We start from the raw sequence: 22587 nt of genomic DNA, 5'->3' as shown, positions 1-22587 counted from the left end.
TGATAGTAAACTTGTATGTTGATATGTGAGATATAGAGTGGCTTAGAATCAGCAAATGCTTTATCTGTTTATCTACATCAGGCATGTCAAACTCACAGCCCGTGGGCCACATGTGGCTCACAACGAATATTTTTGCGGCCCAGCCATAATAATGGTATGTAAGAAACGTTTTAATAAAAATTTAATAACTTAATTTTTACAATTTCCTGTTATACATAATTATTAATAATGAACTACAACATTCGCTAATGACTGATTATTTTTTTAAAATATATTTTATTGATTTTTTACAGAGAGGAAGGTGAGAGATAGAAACATCGATGAGAGAGAAACACTGATCAGCTGCCTCCTGCACACCTCCTACTGGGAATGTGCCCACAACCAAGGTATATGCCCTTGACTGGAATCGAACCTGGGACCTTCTAGTCCACAGGCCGATGCTCTATCCACTGAGCCAAACTGGTTAGGGCTAATGACTGATTACTATAATCATGTTGGATTTCCCTTACACGCAGGCCTACCATTTCTCTCCACTAATATAGCAGCAAATATTTTAGCAGCCGATTGCCACATCATTAATCCTGGACTGACATTTGGTGTGCACAACAGAAAATATTTCACTTTCAGAGAACAAAAAAAATAGGTTTATTTCCGTTACACTATTAATTTGTGCACTTAGTTATTCAGTGTCTGGTAAGTTAATGTTCAAGAAAATTACTAATTTTTATTAAAATGTTCTATTATTTTATGTTAATGATTACTCATTTATTTCAGCCCTTTGTATTCACCGTATCTCTATTGAAATAAACCTATTCTTTCTGTGAAAATTGCAGCTTTGGGGTTTTTGCGGCCCACATAAACTTAAACCTTGTTTATTTGGCCTGTGCTAGCCTTTGAGTTTGACATGCTTGATCTACATTTTTAGTTTTTATTAAGTAAATTTTTTTATAGCTCTTTGTACAAAGATATATGAAGTATGTCAAATGCTCTTTAAAAGAAGTAGTTTTGGAATGAGAGAGAGAGAAAAAGGATCTAAAAATGATAGAAGTATTTAATTGAGCTGTGTGCCACAAATAGGAAGTGGGCTCTGTGCCACTAAAGAATAATCAATTGACTTTTAAAATGTTGAAAGATCTTCTTTACTTCAAAACATTCAAAACCAATTTAGCCCATTCAATTGGAAGGCACTTGAAAATCCTATACCTATAACATAAGCATATTTTCCAACCACATACACTTTTTATAGTAATGTGAAGAAATTCTGTACTTTAGTGAGTATATTGGCATAATCCTGGTTGCTGTAATAGGTGTTTGTTTGTTTGTTTGTTTGTGTGTATGTTTTGTTATTAATCCTCACCCAAGGATATTTTTATTTTTTTGTCCTTTTTTTTAGAGAGAGAGAGGAAGGAAGGGAAGAGGAGGGGTATGGAGAGAGAAACATCTATGTGAGACACATAGGTTGGTTGCCTCCTGTACACACCCCAATTGGGGCCCGGGATGGGACCTGCAACCCAGTTATGTGCCCTTGACGAGGAATCAAACCTGAGACCCTTCGATGCACAAGCCAATGTTCTAACCCCCGACAAACACCAGCCAAGGCCTAGTTGTTATAATAATTTAATCTCAAAATGTGAGTTTAACACACAGAAGTTTATTTCTCATTCAAGTGAAGTAAAAGTGGTTATTTCTGATTAACAGGTGGCTCTCCTATGCATGGAGATTCAGTAACCTAGGCTCTTTCTGATTGTGACTCCACTTTGTTAGGTTTTTGAGGACACCAAAAAATGGAATATGTAAAGAAAAAAATTAATTGGATTATTACATTTATTTAACTATATAGTTTCCTACTGACTGGAGCATGAGATTCTTTCATTAGTTAGGCTAGGAAATAGTATACATCATTTCCGCTTACATTCTTTTGGCCAGAAGTTGGTCATATAGCCATACCAGATTTCAAAAACGTCTGTACAGTGTGATTAAACATTGTGCCCAGGACGGAAGTTTAGTAATGTTAAAATACAATTTGTGATAAGAATTCCTGTATTTTATCTTCAAAATATTTTTTTTAATGTATTTTATTGATTTTTTACAGAGCGGAAGGGAGAGGGATAGAAAGCTAGAAATATCAATGAGAGAGAAACATCGATCAGCCACCTCCTGCACACTCCCCACTGGGGATGTGCCTGCAACCAAGGTACATGCCCCTTGACCATAATCTAGCCCAGGACCCTTGAGTCCGCAGGCAGATGCTCTATCCACTGAGCCAAACCGGTTCGGGCTACTTTTTTTTTTTTTTAAGGGGAAATATATAGAAATGCAGACATCACTGATCTGTTAAATACATAAAATATTTTAGTCATCTGGTTCTTGGCAGAAGACAAAGTTGAAAAAGAGATTTGGTTATTTCTGACTTGCTAGGTGATTAGCCCTATCTATGATAATAAGAATTAGGGATAAAGGAGTAAGAGAACTAAATTTTCTGAATGGTCACCAGAAGTCAATTGCTTTTATAATGTTATCTTTTTAAAATTGTATCAACATTTTGAGGAAGTTACTGTACATTATCTTTTTAAAAATATATATATATATTATTGATTTTTTACAGAGAGGAAGGGAGAGAGATAGTTAGAAACATCAATGAGAGAGAAACATCCATCAGCTGCCTCCTGCACACTCCCCACTGGGGATGCGCCTGCAATCAAGTGTACATTATCTCTTTATAGCTAAGGAATCTTTGGATTAGAGAACTCAAGGTCACAGGAAGTAAGTTCTAGGATTCAGGCTCAGGTCGCATTTATAAAAATCATTAGATAGTGAAATGAGTAGCTAGTGAAAACTTGCCAGATGTATGAAAAGAAAAGGCTAATTAAAAACTCAGTACCAGACTGAACACTCCTTACAGTAAATGGGAACAAATTTAAATAATTATTTATAATTTTAGTACAGTTTGAGAGGATATTACATTGACATGTAAGAGCATTTGATGAAAATATGAAAAATCTGTGAACAAATATATTTTGGAAGAAAAACAATTTTTAAACTGAAAGTAGCGCAATCATGAGATTGCCAAGTTTAGAATTAGGAGAATGAGTGTGGCTTAAAAGAAAAATTACCAAATTTGAGGACATATTTAGATTATAGGAAAGCAGAGGAGAGATGGGAATAACAGAAAAATAAGAAATGGAAGAGAGTTCCACGAGATTATAATAAAAAACCAGAGATACTTGAGTCATATAGCAAACTGATTAAATAAAGTAGAAGAAATTGATTTGAAGACGAAGTTTCAGTTGAAAATGGCTCACTGAGTACTGGAAAAAGCTTTAAAAAAGAAAAAAAAAAACAATTTATCTTGAGAATTTAAAAAAATATTTTTTGTTTTTAGAGAGAGACATCGATGTGAGAAACATAAATTGGTTACCTCCCACATACTCCCCAACCAGGGATTGAACCCACAACATGGGTATGTGCCCTGACCTGGAATCATACCCACCACCTTTAGGCGTATGGGATGTTGCTCCAACCAGCTTAGCCACACCAGCCAGGGCATTTTGGGGAAATTTTTAATGTCTAAGGAATAATATATGTATCCCAGCAGAAAAAACAAGTAAACTTCATAGGAAAAAAAAAAAAAAACACTCTCTTTGGACTTTTTAGCTACGTTACTAAACACTAGAAGAGATTGTGAAAGTATAGAGTTCTGAGGGAAAAGAATAGTGACACCAAAATGCTGCATTCAGTCAAATTGCTGTTCAAGTATAACATAAAGACAGATAATTTGTGGTATATAAAGGCTCAAAGTACTTGGATAAAATTACTTAAAGTGACAAATGAAAGATGACAAGCTATACCCCCAAATTAAGTCTAAGTAGATTAAATATGAAAGACAAAATCCCAGAATTTTAGAGGACTATCTTTATAATTTAAATGTTGTAAAAAGATTTTTTAAAATAAGACTCAAAGATTTAAATGTTTACTAACAGTGCTTAAGATTTCATTTATAGTTTATGTAATTGTGTGTTCTTTGAAATGATAAAAACATAGAAGCCATTTAAAAGCTATCAACATGTAATTTTTAAAAGAAGTTATAAAATATATGTATACAAGGAGGTTCTGTACAATCTATAATAATAATTATCTAAATCGCCAAGCCGGTTTGGCTCAGTGGATAGAGCGTCGGCCTGCGGACTGAAAGGTCCCGGGTTTGATTCCAGTCAATGGCATGTACCTTGGTTGTGGGCACATCCCCATAGGAGGTGTGCAGGAGGCAGCTGATCGATGTTTCTCTCTCATCGATCTTTCTAACTCTCTATCCCTCTCCCTTCCTCTCTGTAAAAAATCAATAAAATATATTTTTAAAAAATAATAATAATTATCTAAATCTACATTTTGTTATAGAAAGATACCCATGTTATATTTAGTACCAAAAAAAAACTTTTTGTACTAAATATACAAATTTAGTACAAAAAGTAGGGTTGTGTGTGGCAGGGGAGGGAGGTAAAGAGACATGGAAATAGTGTGAACATATATCCAAGGTTTTAACAGTGGTGATCCTTGGGTGATAGAACTATAGGTGATTTTTACTTTCTTCATCTACTTTTCTATATAAGCTTAAAAAAACAACAACCTCCAGTTCATACAATTGTTTTATTTTACATTTTACCTTTCCTGAATCTCTTCCTACTCTACCTCTGTCTTAGACACTTACCCTGTAAATTATTTAATAAGTATTATTAATGATATAAATAACAAGTAAATTATTTCTTTGCTCATTTCTGGGTTTTTTCTAGATATTGATTACCAGTATAAAAAATATTCAAAGGCAATTTATTGAAAGGAATGCCACCATTTTTTTTTTATTTTATTTTTTTTTTAAATATATTTTATTGATTTTTTACAGAGAGGAAGGGAGAGAGATAAAGAGTTAGAAACATCGATGAGAGAGAAACATCGATCAGCTGCCTCCTGCACACTCCCCACTGGGGATGTGCCCGCAACCCAGGTACCGGAATCGAACCTGGGACCCTTCAGTCCGCAGGCCGACGCTCTATCCACTGAGCCAAACCGGTTTCGGCGGAATGCCACCATTTTTAAAATGTGCTTTGTTAAAATGAAAAAAAAAAATCCATTAGACCTTCCAAAAGTATTTGGATCTCTAATGATAACTTTGTGTTATCTTCAGGAACTCAAAAACCAACCAAAGTAAAAAGAAAGGACCTCGCACTCCTAGTCCACCCCCTCCTTTACAGGAAGATATTGCTCTGGGAAAAAAATATAAAGAAAAGTATAAAGTAAAAGATAGGATAGAAGAAAAACCAAGAGATGGAAAGGACAGAGGACGGGATTTTGAAAGACAAAGAGAAAAAAGAGACAAGCCCAGGTAAGGAGGATTCTGAATTGTTGACAGCCTTATTTTTTGTAGAATCTAAAATACTTATTCAGGAGCTCTTAAGCATTATTGTAATGGATTTTTTAGTGGTATCAAACTGTTTATGTATACTTAATAATTCCCATGTTGAGTTATGGATAATTCAGTAAATACTAACTTAAAATTTTTTTATTGTGATTAAAAAAAAAAACAATTTCCTATCTTCATTTTTAAGTGTACAGTTCAGTAGTATTAACTGTATTTACATTGTCATGAAACACATCTCCAGAACTTTTTCATCTTGCAAATCTGAAACTCTAGACCAGTGGTTCTCAACCTTCTGGCCCTTTAAATACAGTTCCTCATGTTGTGACCCAACCATAAAATTATTTTCGTTGCTACTTCATAACTGTAATGTTGCTACTGTTATGAATCATAATGTAAATACCTGATATGCAGGATGGTCTTAGGCGACCACTGTGAAAGGGTCGTTTGACCGCCCAAGGGGTCGCGACCCACAGGTTGAGAACCGCTACTCTCAACCCATTAAAAACTCCCTTTCCCTCTCTCCTTGCTCTCAACTTCTCAGCCCCTAGTAACCACTATTCTGCTTCCTATTTCTATTAATCTAACCACGTTAGATACTTCATATAAATGGAATAATTTTGTCTTTTTGTGACTGGCTTAGCATAATGTCTTAGCAGTTCATCCATGTTGAAGTGTGTGACAGGATTGCCTTCCTTTTTTAAGCTGAGTGATATTTCATTGTCGTATATACCAAATTTGTTTATCCATTCATCTCTCGATGGACATATGGATCGCTTCTGTCTCACGGCTATTGTGAATAGTGCTATTATGAATATGGGTTTAGTATGTTGATCTTCTGGTTCACAAGATTTATGAAATGTTTACAGATTGGATAGGGATATTTTATCCTTATTAATATTTTAAATTCATTTTCAAATTCTTTCACGAAACTAATATTTCCTCAAGAAAATATATAACTCTAGAGACCTCTTAGTCTCTCTTCTTTTTGAGTTACAGTGTAATAGAAAATGCACAAACCTTCAGTTTGCATAAACAGGAACTAGTATATTGGCTCTGCCAGTTACTTGATGTGAGACCCTGAGTAAGGTATTTGTTTTATCAGAGCCTCTATTTATTCTACTGTAAAAGATGCATGATACTGCCTCATAGGATTGAGGTGAGAATTAAATGAGATAAAGCTTAAAAATATGAGCAGTGCTCAATAAATATACTCTTTATCTTTGTACTTCAGTAATAATTTACCACATAGTAATATTTAAATATGCCTTTCCATTTGCAGGTTTTCACTTAAACTAATACTTAATCGAATGTTGCCATAAAATTATTTAGTTTTTGTAATTTTTGTTCTTCTTTTTCTAACTGTTACTGATGCGGTATTGTTAGATTTAGAATCAGCTTTTAGAAATAAGGATTCATGCCCAAACTTTGCTGCACATTGGAATCACCTGAGTGTCTTTAATATTTATTGATACCTAATTCCACTCCCCAGGTATTCTAATTTATTTAGTATGGGTTGCTACATCAGTATCCAGATTTTTAAAAGCTCACTAGAATTCCAGTGTTCAGCAAAGGTTGGGAATCATAAATTGTGATTTATTTTCTCATTTAAAGAAGGTCAGAGGGAGGTGGGTCTGAGACTGATAGACTATTCCTCAATGTCATGACACTGGATTCCTTGTGCATGCTCACTTTTTAAGCAAAAGGTTAGATATCTCATGGTTAAATATGACTGCTAACACTGTAGCCTTTACATCCATATTCCAGGCAATAGGAAAAATTAAAGGAAGAAAACCTTAACCTCCCTAGAAGTCTCACACATTATTTCCTCTTACATCTTATTGGCCAGAATTTAGTCACATGGTTACATCTAGCTATGAGGGCATCTTGGAAATGTAATCCTTTAGCTGGGCGTATATCTCAACCAAGTAAAATTGGGGTTACTAAAAAGCAAGGAGAGAATATGTGTTGGGATAGGACATTGCAGTCTCTGCTACACCTGTGAGATGCCTCATGTTATTAAGTAACAAGATCATTAGAGTAAAACCAGTATTATCTGGCCCTTTATCTGGAAAGCTCTGTGAAATGGTATTTGTAATATTAAGAATAAATGATCTACCTAGTAAGTAGTTACTATAACTTTGTAAGTTCGCCAAAACCCAGTAATTTCCCAAAAATATATTTTGGTGATATTCTTAATCCTTTCTTTGTCTTCATAAGAGATGTTATCTAACTTATTTAGATAAATCAAATTTTTTTTTTCCTGTCTCCTGTGGTGACTTAGAAGAACCAGAATGATTCTCTCAGCTGTTGCTAGGATCTGGCATCATTGTGTTTTACTGGAGCAATAAGAAAGTGGTTAACTGGCATATCCACAATTCCTGAACATAATTTCCTAAAATATACATTGTATTTTATTCAATCCAATAGGTATGTTTTGAAAATGACATGTAAATCAGATATAAATTATGTTAAATGTTCTTGTTGACTTACAGTTTAAGAAGTTTTTATTCTTCTCTGATGGTTCTTGGTGTTCTTATTTTGTTATTGTGACCCAGAAATTTCTGAGAGGTGGTTCTTAACATATGTCCCTTCATAGTTCATCATTGAAATGATAACACATTTTGTATTAGGAGGAATTGAGGTTGATTGTTCATTTTCCAGTTTTTCTTTCTGGCTGTCCAATAATTGCCCGTTAAAATTAATTTAGATGTTATTATATCTAGACGTGTTTTCAAATAAAAGTACAGCAGATTCTCAGCATCATTTTATTATAACATTGATGAGGTTCCATATGAACTTAGTATTTGTTTATATCATTTAGCCTGTGGTAGAATTCGTCTTATTATACATTGTTTTACCAGGAGCAACAAAGAATGCCTAGGACTCAGATTTTACTCGGTATATAGAAAAGGCTGAACTTGGTTTATTTCTTTTGTCTAAGGAAAGAAACAGCAGAGCTAGGAGAACTGAAGAACTGCATGGGTACCTGACTTGCACTGGAATTCTAACATCATACATGACAAAGTTGAAAAATTGCATTTTCATTTCAGATAAATTAATTTTAATTTCCAGGTTGTTGTTTTTTTACTATATTTTTATTGATTTCAGAGAGGAAGGGATAGGGAGATAGATAGAAACATCAATGTTGAGAGAGAATCATTGATTGGCTGCCTCCTGTATGCCCCACACTGAGGATCAAGCTCACAACCCAGGCATGTGCCATGACCGAACTCCAACCAAAGTAACAAAATAAGTCCATTTGGCTTTTATTTTATATGTTTATAAGTTGACACCCAAATACCGAGCCATGCCGCTGGGCAATTTCCAGGATTTTTTTTTTTAATATATTTTTATTGATTTCAGAGGAAGGGAGAGGGAGAAAGAGATAGAAACATCAATGATGAGAGAGTATCATTGATTGGCTGCCTCCTGCACGCCCCCTACTGGGGATGGAGCCTGCAACCCGGATATGTGCCCTTGACCTAAATGGAACCCGGGACCCTTCAGTCCATAGGCTGACGCTCTATCCACTGAGCCAAACCAGCTAGGGCTCCAGGATTTTTTAAAGATCTGTTTAATTTTTCTCCATCAATGTGAATAAAGAATTTATTAATTCTAAAACCAAACACTATATTCAGAATCTTTGTCATTTGCTTTCATATTGATGGGGTATGTAATTAAATTCCTTTTGGATAAAATTTCCCATTAAAATTAATTTAGATGTTATTATATCTAGATGTGTTTTCAAATAAAAGTACAGCAGATTCTCAAAATCATTTTGTTACAACATTGATGAGTTGCCATAGGAACTTAACTCTTGTTTATATCATTTAGCCTGTGGTAAAATTCGTCTTCTTTACATTGTTTTACTTAAAGCTAAGGAACCTATCAGTGATATTAAGTGAGGACTTATTGTATGCTAATTTATCTATTTGTCCAATAGTAATTGAATACTTAATATGTGGTATAGATTCTATTCTGAAAGCTGATGATGCAGCAATGAAATGTTGTCAGAAGCTTTGTTACTTGTAATAACAGTAATAATGTGTGTGGAAGTAATAACAGTAATAATGTAATACTGTGTGTGTGTAAAATAATATATTTTTTAATATGGATTTTTTCCCTTCCTTCCAAGTAAGACTTGCAAGGCCTATTTAATATGGGAGGATTGTTTCAGTGGTTTCCTATTGAGTTACTAGAAAAGTATGCATTCACGTGGGACAAATGATGCAAGAAAACCACATGACTCATTAAGTCCCTGTCTTCTGTGTCTCAGTTCTATACCCTTTTAGATCGGGCTGATAACCTCAGATCCATTGGTGGATTTTAGTATTCTGCAAATTTCTTGATATTCAGGTAAAATTTTGCCCCTGTGTTTTGCCCCTGTGAGGGAGAGTACCTATAAGTTTCCAAGCAAAATTTATGATTTCCCCCTCCAAAAATTTTTTAAAAATTCTTTAAAAATTCTTAAACATTCCTTAGGCCTCTGTCACTAATCTGCCATCCAGGATTTGAGTATTATCCTCAGAAATCTACATTGGCCACATTAATTTTGTTAAAAATTAATTCTGGCCCTGGCTGGTTTCTTCAGTGGTTAGAGCATGTGCCAGGGGCCAAAGAGTTGCAAATTCAATTCTACTCAAGGACATGTGCCTCCATTGGAGGCTCGATCCCCGGCCCCAGTCGGGCCCATGCACCCTCTTCCCTCCCCTCCACTCTCTAAAAATATGTATATGGAAAAAATATCAAGTGAGGATTAAAAAATAATATTAACAAATAAAAATTTAAAAATAAAAAAAGAATATATTCTGTTCCCAGAACGTTTGTTAACTAGAATAACACTGAAATCTGTCGTGTAGTTGCTTTTGAAGTGAATAGTGTGGAGGCCACAGTTATTAAACGCATATTTATTAATGTCTTTCAGTTTGAACAGTAGAATTTACTCATCTCCTAATTATTTATCTAGTATTGATCAAAACATGAATGCCACTGGTTTATAAAATAAAAGCCGTATGGACTTACTTTGTTACTCTGCTTTTAGAAAATGTAGCAGTTTCCCATAATTTTTAAAAATAAACTTTTAGTAACCTACTCTGAGTAGAAAATAGTAAAATCTTGATTATCTAGAACTCACCTGAATCATTTTTTGTGGAGATTATTGTGTGTTTTCTTCCTTTGTTTTTAATTTAAATTATTTATTAAAGTATTACATATGGGGTTTTTTTCCCCATTGACCTCTCCCCATCCACTCCCACCCACCAGCACAAGCCCGGATCCCCCTGCTGTCTGTGTCCATGCGATATGATTATATGCATGCATAGAAATCCTTTGGTGGTTCTCTTACATCTCCTCCCCACCCCCAGCCTTCCCTATGAGGTTGAACAGACTTTGATGCTTCTATGTCTCTGGATCTATTTTTGTTCAGCAGTTTTTATTGTTGTTTGTATTCCACAAATGAGTGAGATCATGTGATATTTAATCTTTCTCCGACTAGCTTATTTCACTTAGCATAATGCTCTCCAGGTCCACCTAGTTGCAAATTATAAAAGTTCCTTATTTTTTAGAGCAGCATAGTATTGCATTGTGTAGATGTACCACAGTTTTTTAACCCACTCATCTGCTGATGGGCACTTAGGCTGTTTCCAAATCTTACCTATTGTAAATTGTGCTGCTGTGAACATAGGGGTGCCTGTATCCTTTCTGATTGGTGTTTCTGATTTCTTGGGATATATTCCTAGAAGTGGGATTACTGGGTCAAATAGGAGTTCCATTTTTAATTTTTTGAGGAAACTCCATACTGTTTTCCACAGTGGCTGCACCAGTTTGCTTTCCAACACCAATACACGAGAGTTCCTTTTTCTCCACAGCCTTGCCAGCACTTGTCGATTATCGATTTGTTGATGCTAGCCATTCTGACAGGTATGAAATGGTACCTCATTGTGGTTTCGATTTGCATCGCTCAGATGATTAGTGACTTAGAGCATGTTTTCATAGGTCTCTTGGCCTTCTGTATGTCATCTTTTAAAAAGTGCCTATTTAGGTCCTTCGCTCATTTTTTGATTGGATTGTTTCGCTTCCTTTTGTTAACACATTTCGTACCGCTCAGGAGTTTTCTCGTGTTTCGCACGCCATCTGTTAAGGACCGCTCACGAGTGTTCTCGTTTTTCACACCCATGGAAAAAGGAGTGGATCTAGATACTTATGTAAATTTTCTTTGGTCCCTCTTCATAGAGGAAAATGTTTTACGCAGTACCATAAGTTAAAAAAGTACTAGGAACTTTAATTGTTTAATTATTTTTGTAAATAAAAATGTTATAATTTACTAGTAGCCGAGTGCACAAAATTCATGCACATTGAAAAGGAATTAATTAGAGGAACGTAATTTGGACTCACTATCTAATATCAATAGTATGTGAGAGTTTCTGAAATTCAATGACATGAATTTTAGCTATTACTTTGCCAAATAAATGGAATTTACAGATATTATTTAAAAGAGCATTCAGCTTAATATTAAAAACTCTGGCTACCAAGTCAGGTCTGTTTTCAACTTTTTGCCAACATTGTAAATTGTTTGCAATATCTGCCCATTTGGGGTTGCATGTCACGGTTACAAATAAATCGGGCTTGCCATACTTCGTTACAATTGCCATAGCATCCTGATATTGCTGTTGCATATTTCTGGGACTACCCTCAGAAGATGATGGAAGTATTATCATTTGACCAATCGGCACATTATCATTTTCAGATCTAGATTTGAGATAGTCCATCAAACCACTATATTTTTCAACTCTCAACTTAGATTGGTTTGCTTTGATGAAATTTATCCGATTGGCCTCCATTTTTGAATACAAATCCATGATAAACTGTTGAGTTAATTATCCTGCATTTAAAATAGGATTGAACTTCTAGGAATATATCCCAAGAAACCAGAAACACCAATCAGAAAGCATATATGCACCCCTATGTTCATAGCAGCACAATTCACCATAGCTAAGATCTGGAAACAGCCTAAGTGCCCATCAGTAGATGAATGGATTAGAAAACTGTGGTACATCTACACGATGGAATACTATGCTGCTCTAAAAAGGAAGGAACTCTTACCATTTGCAATGTCATGGATGGAACTGGAGAGCATTATGCTAAGTGAAATAAGCCAGTCAATGAAGGAAAAATACCACATGATCTCACTCATTCATGGATAATAGAGACCATTATAAACTTTTGAACAATAATAGATACGGAGGCAGAGCTGCCTCAAACAGATTGTCAAACTGCAGCGGGAAGGCCGGGGAGGGTTGGGGGGCAGGAGGTAGGGGGGTAAGAGATCAACTAAAGGACTTGTATGCATGCCTATAAGCATAACCAATGGACATAAGACACTGGGGGATAGGGGAGGCTAGGGGACTGTCTAGGGCAGGGGGATAAAATGGACACATATGTAATACCCTTTGTAATACTTTAAGCAATAAATAAAAAAATAAAATAAAATAAAAAATAAAATAGGATTGAACGTGTCCCACACAGAGAGATGAAATCCATAATACTGCATTTGTGTGACTCGTGCCCTTACATTTTGTCTAGTATTATTGTCGATTACACTGTTGTCTCTGAGTCTTAATGCAATATCTGTTCCCCAGCCTTTTTCACCATGTGAGAAAAGAATAGGATATGTCATTGCATCTAATGTAGGAAACGGGATACTGATTTGTTTCATTTTAGTGGCACTTGGATTACTGGGATCTGGTTTACAATGAATGAGCAAGTCCCTTTCAAAAGGAGGTTCTCCATCTTTGTTTCTGAATGTGACACCAACCTCGGTTACACGGGGAGAATTATATCTACCCAGGTCACTGTTACGGTCGTATTTAATTGCCATTGTTACTTCTGTGGGAGCAATACCTTTTGCTGCTGCTTCAGATTGGGCTTCCTTTTCTACCTCATGTAGCATCTTGTACGATTTTGTTAATTCATTTATTTCATGCATGAGGTTGTTGATGTTGATCATGAGTCTTTCTGAGCAGCCCTGGTTTTCTGGCATTGCTAATCTTTTACTTGAAGCTTCAGCTATATCCAAAATATAAAGTTGAGCAAACTTCCGAGAAACACCATCCGAAGGATGTAAAGTTCCAGTATGGTGATAAACTTGTCTGTGTATTCTAAAACAGTATGGCCCATATCCTGATGGCGATGCAATATTTGCACCCATGGAAGCAAAAGCAAAAGAACTATTTATGAAACGAATATTTTCCATGAAATTTTTGCTGTCAGAATCTTCGTTTGTCATTAATCTTTTTAAATATTCCGGGTAATCTGGAAAACGTATATCATTTGGACAGACTTTCGCTTTGCTACAATATCGAGTAAATTTCCCATAGGATGGTTTTTCATCAGAGAAATTTAGTGATAGGCAAAATTCACATCGAACAGTCATTCACAGTCATTCCACCACAACTATGTTCGAGAATTGCATCCTCATGTACTCCATTTTCGCTGAGAAGGCAGTTCCTACCAGTATTGGTAGTACGTGTTGATGACTGTTCTCTCAACATATTCTGTCGTCACCACCACCTTCTTTCAACTTCAAAGGCACGTTGGTCTTTAGACATTTTCTGTTGATAACGCCAGTGTTTTTCGGCATCAGAGTGACATTTTTCCAATAGCTGGTGTTCAGATACATCCTGTCACAGGCACCGCCTTCTTTCAAGATCAGATGCACGCTGCTCTACAGACATTTTCTGTCATTAACCCCAGCATCTTTCAGCCGCAGAGCTACGTTGTATCAACAGTTGTTCTTTAGACATAGTCCCACCTCTCTACTGTCATGGTGTGAGATGCAGGTGAATGAGAGTCCTGGCTGTCAGACCACTGAGAGCTGTCTGACCAACGGCTAATTCTGGCTGATTCTGTGGGGATGGGACTTCCTCCTCCCTGTTGTCAGTTTCCACAGCTGTAATGAGGAAACTGGGGTGACAGAGGGAGCCACGCCCTTCAAGCCGCCCTCTCCCTCTCTCTCTCTCTCTCTCTCTCTCTCTCTCTCTCTCTCTCGCTCTCGCTCTCGCTCTCGCTGTGCTCTATGCCTAGTGGCCTCCTGCTCTGTCAGATCCTCCAAACCTCCCGCTCTCTGCCCGCTCTGCTCTCCGCCGTCAAGGTCCTGGGAGCCCATGGGTGTGGCTTGGCACGGCAGGCCTCACCTCCCAGGCTGACAATGGTCCTAGGAGCCCGCAGCCGCAGTCGCCTCCTGGGGCACTTGACACCTGCATATGCAAATTAACCGCCATCTTTGTCTGGTTAATTTGCATAGTCATTCTGATTGGCTTGTGGGCGTGGCTTGAGCATAGCGGAGGGATGGCTAATTTGCATGTTTCTCTTTTATTAGATAGACCTATAGAGCTATAAACTTCCCTCTCAGGACTGCTTTCACTGTGTCCCATAGATTTTGGATTGTTGTGTTTTCATTGTCATTTGTTTCCAGGTTGCTTTTTATTTCTTCTTTGATATCTTTAGTAACCCCATCATTATTTAATAGCATGCTATTTAGCCTCCAAGTGCTTGATTTTTTTTCATTCTTTTTATTGTAGTTGCTTTGTAATTATATGCTTTTGTGATTCGAGAAGATGCTTGATGTGATTTCTGTCGTCTTGAATTTGAAGAGACTTTGCCTTTGTCCCATTATGTGGTTTGTCTTTGAAAGTGTCCCATGTGCACCTGAGAAGAATGTATATTCTGAAGCTTTGGGGTGAAATATTCTGAAGATGTCAGTTAATTCCATCTGATCTAGTGAGTCATTTAGGATTGCTGATTTTTTGTCTAGAGGATTTATCCATTGATGTCATTGGGGTATTAAAGTCCCCTACTATGATTGTATTGCTGTCTATCTCTCCCTTGATATCTTCCAGACTTTTTTTATGTATTTGGGTGCTCCTGTATTGGGTGCATATATGTTTAACAGAGTTATATCCTCTTGTTGAATTGCTCCCTTTAGTATTATGAAGTGGACCTCCTTATCTCTTGTGATGGCCTTCACTTTGAGGTCTATTTTGTAAGATATAAGTATTTGCTACCCCAGCTTTTTTTTTTCCCATTTGCCTGAATAATTTTTTTCCATCCCTTCACTATCAGTCTGTGTGAGTCCTTTGTTCTGAGGTGGGTCTCTTGTAGACAGCAGATACATGGGTCATGTTTTCTTATCCATTTAGCTACCCTATGTCTTTTGATTGGAACATTTAATCCATTTGTGTTTAAGGATATTATTGATAGGTACTTGTTTTTGCCATTTTTATTCTTTATGCCTGTGTTCCTTCTTCCCTTCCTATTTCTCTTTTTACAGCAATCCTTTTAGCATTTCTTGCATTTCTGGCTTGATGGTAATGAACTCCTTTAGACTTCTTTTGTCTGTGACACTCCTGATTTCACCTTCAATTTCAAATGATAGCCTGGCTGGTTATAGTATTCTTGGATTCAGTCCCTTGCTTTGCATGACTGTATATTTCATTCCATTCCCTTCTGGCCTGATGTGTTCCTGTTGAGAAATCAATTGATAGTATAATGGGAGATCCTCGTAGGTAACTTTCTGTCTCTCTCTGTGGCAACCTTTAAGATTCTTTGTCATTGATGTTTGCCATTTTAATTCTGATATGTCTTGGTGTTGGTCTTTTTGGGTTCATCTTGTTTGGAACTCTGTGTGCTTCCTGGACTTGGGTGAGTTTTTTCTTCCCCAAATCAGGGATGTTTTCAGTCATTATTTCTTCAGACAGGTTTATTCCTTGCTCAACTTCCTCTTCTTCTGGTACCCAGTTATGCAGATGTTGTTTCATTTTGTATTGTCCCAAAGCTACCTTAAGCTGTCCTGCTTTTTAAGTGTTGTTTTTTTCTGGTTGCTGCTTTGCTTGAGTGTTGTGTTTTTTACCTTGTCTTCTAACTTGTTGATGCAGTCCTCAGCTTCTTCTAGTCTACCCTTGATGCTTTCCATTGTGTTCTTTATTGCAGCTATGTCATTCTTCATTTCATCTTGATTCTTACATGTGTTGTTGAATTGATCTTCCATCATTTTCAGCATCCTTATAACCATTGCTTTGAATTCTTTCTCTGACAAATTGTTTACCTCCATTTCATTTATTTCCTTTTCTGGTATGCCACCTTTTCTTTCATAAAGGGGTTGTTTCTTTGTCTCCCCATTTTTGCTGTTCTCTTGTGGTTGTTTCTGTGTTTTAGATCAAACTTCTATGTCACCCAAATTTTTTTGAGTTTGTCTTAATATAGTAGATGTTTTGTGGGACCCAGTGGTGTAATCTCTCAGGTCTTCTGGGCCAGGTATTCTAGGGATGCCTCTTGTTGGGATATTTGGGTTCTCTTGGTGTAGTTGGGTCTTGACTGTTACTGTCCTGTTCGTGGATGAAGTTTCCTCTCAGGGTGTCTGGTTATGTGGCTCGCACTCTGCCATCTTGACCAAACAGCCCAAAATAAAACTCAACAAGACACAACACAAAGGGAACAAAACAAGAATGTACTCACAACACCGATAACCCCAATAAAAGTGACCACCAGAGAAAAGAGAATTAGGAAAGAGGAAAGATCAAAAATGATACTGAGAAAAGGAAAAAGGTAAGAGAGAAAATAAAACGGAAGGGGGATAAATATATGTATGTATGTGTGTATGTGTGTGTGTGTGTGTGTGTGTGTGTGTGTGTGGAGAAAACTCCACAAAACAAATAAATAAACCGAAAAATACAAACAACAATCGCCCAGAAAAAAAAGCGGGGCGGGGGGGGGGGGGGGTTGGGGGACAGAATCTGTAGAGACAGAGTTTATATACAGAAAGTAGGGTTGAGGAATTCAATGACTAGGGGAAGGACCACAGTTTAACATAGAGGAGGTAGAAAGAGAATGAGTAGATAAGAAAAAATGAATAACTAAAACAACATGTTTTAAAAATTTGTCTATTCACTTATTTTTGGAAAAGGAGAATAGAGGCAAGAGCAGATTGGCTTGAGTTTAGTGAGTCAAACTAATTAAACAATTAGGAGAAGAGAGTAAGAGAGGGGAGGGAAAACAAAAGCATAGAAAAAAACTGACTAGTGAAGAAAGAGAAAAGAGAAGGGTGTATGGACTTGGAGCAGGGGAGAGGATATTAGATATATGAGTAAGCCAACAGAGACTACAATAATAATAATGGGTCACTAACAGATAAAGAAGATCAATTTTTAACAAAGGGTTAAAAGAAAGGTAAGAGAAAAACTAAAGTGGGGACAGGAGAAAACAGGTAAAAGAAGTGAAGAAAAGGATGGAAAAATAAAATAACAATAAATAAAAATAGAATGAAGAAAAGTAATACAATAAAAGATGAACAAAAATTTTTTTTTAATAAAAGATTGAAAAGAAAGTCAAGTGTCTTTTGCTTCAACCAAGTTTTACTGGCTCAGTGGGGCTGGTTTAAGACCCCGCTCTTCTGTCTGCCATTTCTCAGTTTCCTGTTAGCACTGTATTTAGGTTCCAAGCAATCCACCGCTCCTCTGTGTCTGTCTCCACAGCCTTGGTTGCAAGCAGGCAGGTCAAATCTGCCCGCTTTGCAAGTCTGCCTGCTGTCAATCTTAATCACTCAAGTGTCTGTTTCTGACAGGGCTTTAGGTGGGTGTCACTGTCCAGACTGAATGGCCCTTCTTCAATCCAGTCTCTGAGGGCTCTTTGGGACTATACAGAGTCTTTGTTTCGTTTTTACAGCTCAAGGTGTAGTCTGGGTATGGCTGAATTAGCTGCCTTGAGGCTGCTGGGTCGGGCTGGCTCTTCAGTAGAAAAATGGCTGCTTAGGTTTGGAAGGTCATGAATATCTGAGGACCAAATTCCTGGTCACCTCTCCCTGCCCTGCTTTCCTCCACAGCCTCCTCCCCAGACTCCACAAATCTGCACCTCCACTGGCACTGCAGACTCGGATGAGTGTTTGTAATTGTAAATTCCTATGAACTGGATTTAGCGAATAAAAGCAAAGGCAAAACAACCATGGGACTGCGAGTTTCTCTCCCGGCACTGCACTGCTCGGGCAGGTCTTCAGGCTGCCTTTCTGGGCACAGCCTCTCCCAGCTGTGGACTTAGATCTAGATTCCCCAGCCACAAGTAGCCCTGTGGACTTCCTTTCCACAGTTGGATGTTAGGCCTGTCCCCAAGGGACGCGGACTTGGTGCAGTGCAGCTTCCTTCTGACCATTTTGACCTGGTGGTTGTGTGTCTCTCTCTAGCTCAAGTCCCCGATCCTACCATTCTCTAAGCGCTTTCTGCCCTTCCAGCTGCAAATTGTCTCACCAGCTGTGTCCAATTTACCAATTCCCGATGGACGCTCTCCAATTTAGTTGCTCCTTCAGTCTGCTCCGGGAAAAGGCGCAGGACCCGTCTGCCTATTCAGCCACCATTTTCACCCCTCTCCCTCTCTCTCACCTACATCATTTTTATTCTGTAATTTGCTTTAGGGGAGTTAAAACTCGCAGGAAAGTTCGTAGTGAATATTTAGTCAGAAAAATTACTTGTGAGGGGAATATTGAATCTCAGTATCCCAAACTTAACCTATTACATCTAGATGATCCTATTGTAGATGTTACACTGATGGTTTAGTGTAGCTGTAATATTTTCTTTATCAGTGAAAATCTGTATCCTATATACTTTGCTGAATCAAGAAAGTTAATCAGTATATCAAGGGCTTTAACAAAGGAAAACTTTATGGGTATTAATCAGAGAAGTTACCTCATTCTGCTGGACATTTAGTTAAATATGTTTTCATTGATGACTAGTAATACACTTTAGTCTAAATGGTAGATAGCAGAATTTTGTGTTTAAATGAGATGATACTATTAACAGGGTAGGTAATTTTTTTTATCTTTAATCAGTTCATTATAATTATCTGAATATCGAAAACTATTTTACTTGAAAAAGTTCCAAAGGGTGACTTATTTTTTTTAATATATTTTTATTGATTTCAGAGAGGAAGAAAGAGGGAGAGAGAGATAGAAACATCAATGATGAGAGAGTATCATTGGTCAGCTGCTTCCGGCATGCTCCCTACTGGGGATCAAGCCTACAACCTGGGCATGTGCCCTGACTGAGAATCGAACTGAGATGATCTGGTTTATAGATTGATGCTCAACCAGTGAGCCATGCCATTTGGGCAATTGACTATTATTTTTAAACTGCACTAAAAGCTTTTGTAAACTCACATTTTCTCATTTTTTTTTTCAATGTTATATTATTTTCCTGGTGTATACCCCAGTGGTTAGACATAATATAACTTGCTAAGTGATCATCCTAATCTCATACTCATCTGACACCATACATAGTTATTACATTATTATTGACTGTATTCCCTGTGCTATACTTTACATACTCATGACTGTTCTGTAACAACCAACTTGTACTTCTTAATCCCTTCACCTTTTTTACCCCTTCCCCCTAAACCCTCTTCCATTTGGCAACCTTCAAAATAGTCTCTGTATCCATGAGTGTGCTTCTGTTCTGCTTGTTCATTTTGGTGTTTTTGTTTTTTGGGTGTTTTTTAGATTCAGTTTTTGATAGATATGTATTTATTGTTCATATTTTGACAATTTTTTTTCTTCTTAAAGACCTTTTAACATTTCATGTAATATTGGTTTGGTGGTGATGAACTCCTTTAGCTTTTTCTTGTCTAGGAAGCTCTTTATATATCCTTTGATTCTAAGTGATAGCTTTGCTGGATAGAGGAATCATGTTTGTAGGTCCTTGCTTTTCATCACTTTAAATATATTTTGCCAGTCCCTTCTGGACTGCGAAGTTTCTGATGAGAAATCAGCTGAAAGTCTTATGGGAGCTGCCTTGTAGATAACTGTTTTTCTCTTGCTGCTTTTAAGATTCTTTCTTTGTAATTAACCTTTTCCATTTTAATTCTAATGTGTGTTTGTGTGATCCTTTTTGGATTCATCTTATTTGGGAATCTCTGCACTTCCTGGACTTGTGTGTCTATTTCCTTCACCAGGCTAGGGGAGTTTTCTGTCATTATTTTTCCAAATAAGTTTTCAATTTCTTACTCTCTCTTGTTCTTCCGCCACTCCCATGATGCATATGTTGATAAGCTTGAAGTTGTCACAGAGGCGTCTTACACTATCCTCATTGTTTGTATTCTTATTTTTGCTATTCTGATTGGGTATTTTTTCTTCATTTTATTCAAAATCATTTTTTTTATTCTCTGCTTCATCTTCTCTACTGTTGATTTTCTGTAAATTATTCTTCATTTCAGTTAGTGTATCCTTCATTTCTGAGTATTTCTTTTTTATAGTTCCAATGTCCTTTTTTATGCTGTTGAAATTCTCACTGAGTTCCTTGAGCATTAGTATAACCAGTATTTTTAACTGCATATAGTAGATTGCTTGTCTCCATTTTGTTTAGTTCTTTTCCTATACAGTAGGTCCTCGGGTTACGTCGGAGATCCATTCCTACAGTGTGACGTAACGCGATTCTCGCTGTAAGTTGGAACCCACCTATATTAGCACCTATTATCACTCACATGGAGCACATACACAGCAGTAATGAAGTGAAACAGTAAAAAAAATTTAAAAGAAAGATAACAATTCCTGACTTTTACTTGTGGTAAATAAATAATAAAGAACATAAAGCACATATGTACATACGTTGAAATGACAGAACTTTTTTTTTATATAAATAAATGGGAGATGGCGACGTAACCATGAAACAATGTACTCCGACGTAACCCGAGGACTGTATTGTTCTGTTCTTTCATTTCAGACATGTTTCTTTGTCTCCTCCTTTTGTCAGCCTTCCTGTTTGTTTCCATGTATAAGGTAGAGCTGTTACATCTCTTGGACTTGGTAAAGTGGTCTAATGTAGAAGGTGTTCTGTATAATCTAGTGGCTTAACTTCCACAGTCACATGAGCTAGGCACTCCAGCTTGTCCCCCTCTACAATCTTGTGTGGACTGTATACACCCTTCTATTGTAGTTGATCCTTGATTGCTGTTGGCACATCAATGGGAGGGATTTACTCCCAGGCCTGTTTGCTGCAAGGAGTAGCTATGACCACAACCGCTGTGGAGAGTCTGCTCTACAGGGTCCACCCCACAGAGGTGGGCCTGCTTCAATGGAGCTCTGGTGCCTGCTGGATCTGCCCCAGAGGGTGTCCCTTGTGGAGGCGGTTAGATAGTGCTTCAGTGTGATCTGAAGCTGTCCACCAGGTGCACTGGCTCTGGGGCTTCCTGGGAGGTGCATGCAGCCAAGGTCAGCTACCACCTATCTGGGGCCACCCAGCAGGAGCTACAAAATAATTGCAGGTGGCTGCTACTTGAGCTAGAATTAGAGGTGCCCAGAAAAGGCCAAGCTGGAAACTAAGGCCGGCTACTGCTACTACCAAGCCTGGGGCCATTTAGCAAGTGGTACAGGGCACACTGAGGCCAGATGCTGCTTGTCTGAGAAATTTTAGGAAAGTCTGAAGCATGAGCCAAGACAGGCCATTTGTATGGAAACAGCTTGGGTGTGCCTGCCAGTTTGGTGGAACAGGATTTCAGGGAATCACCAGGGCAGGGTTAATAGTGTTACTCAGGTTGATGGAGGTTCAGATAATGGCACCTACCTGCTGACTCTATTGGGCAGGGGGAGGGGGGTAGCCTCAGAAAACGTTCAGTGTCCTCTGCAAGCATTTTTGTCTAGAACAATGGTCAGCAAACTGCGGCTCACGAACCACATGCAGTTCTTTGGCCCCTTGAGTGTGGCTTTTCCACAAAATACCATGTGCGGGCGCACATGTACAGTGCGATTGAAACTTCATGGCCCATGCGCAGAAGTTGGTATTTTGTGGAAGAGCCACACTCAATGGGCCAAAGAGCCACATGTGGCTCGCAAGCCGCAGTTTGCCGACCACAAAGCTATACCCTCAGTTCTTTCCCGATGTCAGGCAATCCACTTCCTCTACATATGTCCCTGGTGCCTTTTGATATATTTCCCCAGCACTGGAGCTTGGAGGGAGTAAGTTTGAGTAAGTGAATGCACAGGCCCTTTAAAAGAAACTGCTTGGAACTCCAACAATCTCATATTACTCAGCCACAATCCTTACTGATTTTTACAGCCAGAAGTTATGGGGACTTCTCTTCCTGGCACTGAAACTCTGGTGGGGAGGTTGGGAGGGCTCTTGGGGGACTGGGACCCCTTGCTT

At 37.6% G+C, this 22587-nt stretch overlaps 1 protein-coding gene across 6 annotated transcripts in view; it reads left to right on the top strand.

Annotated features, from left to right (window-relative positions):
* The window catches only part of ZC3H13 (zinc finger CCCH-type containing 13), a 114395-nt gene that overhangs the window by 30604 nt on the left and 61204 nt on the right, over window positions 1–22587 (top strand). For all 6 annotated transcript variants that reach the window (XM_081083010.1, XM_081083006.1, XM_081083009.1 and 3 more), the window contains one exon: window positions 5180–5377. In XM_081083010.1, coding sequence (XP_080939136.1) covers window positions 5180–5377 — 198 coding nt within the window. The remainder of the gene's footprint in view (window positions 1–5179; window positions 5378–22587) is intronic.

Source organism: Myotis nattereri (genome assembly GCF_964212035.1).
Source record: "Myotis nattereri genome assembly, chromosome: 2".
In the NCBI taxonomy this organism is placed as follows: Eukaryota; Metazoa; Chordata; class Mammalia; order Chiroptera; family Vespertilionidae; genus Myotis; species Myotis nattereri.
The sequence above is the reverse complement of the archived record's forward strand: the minus strand, read 5'-3'. Positions and strand labels throughout refer to the sequence as shown.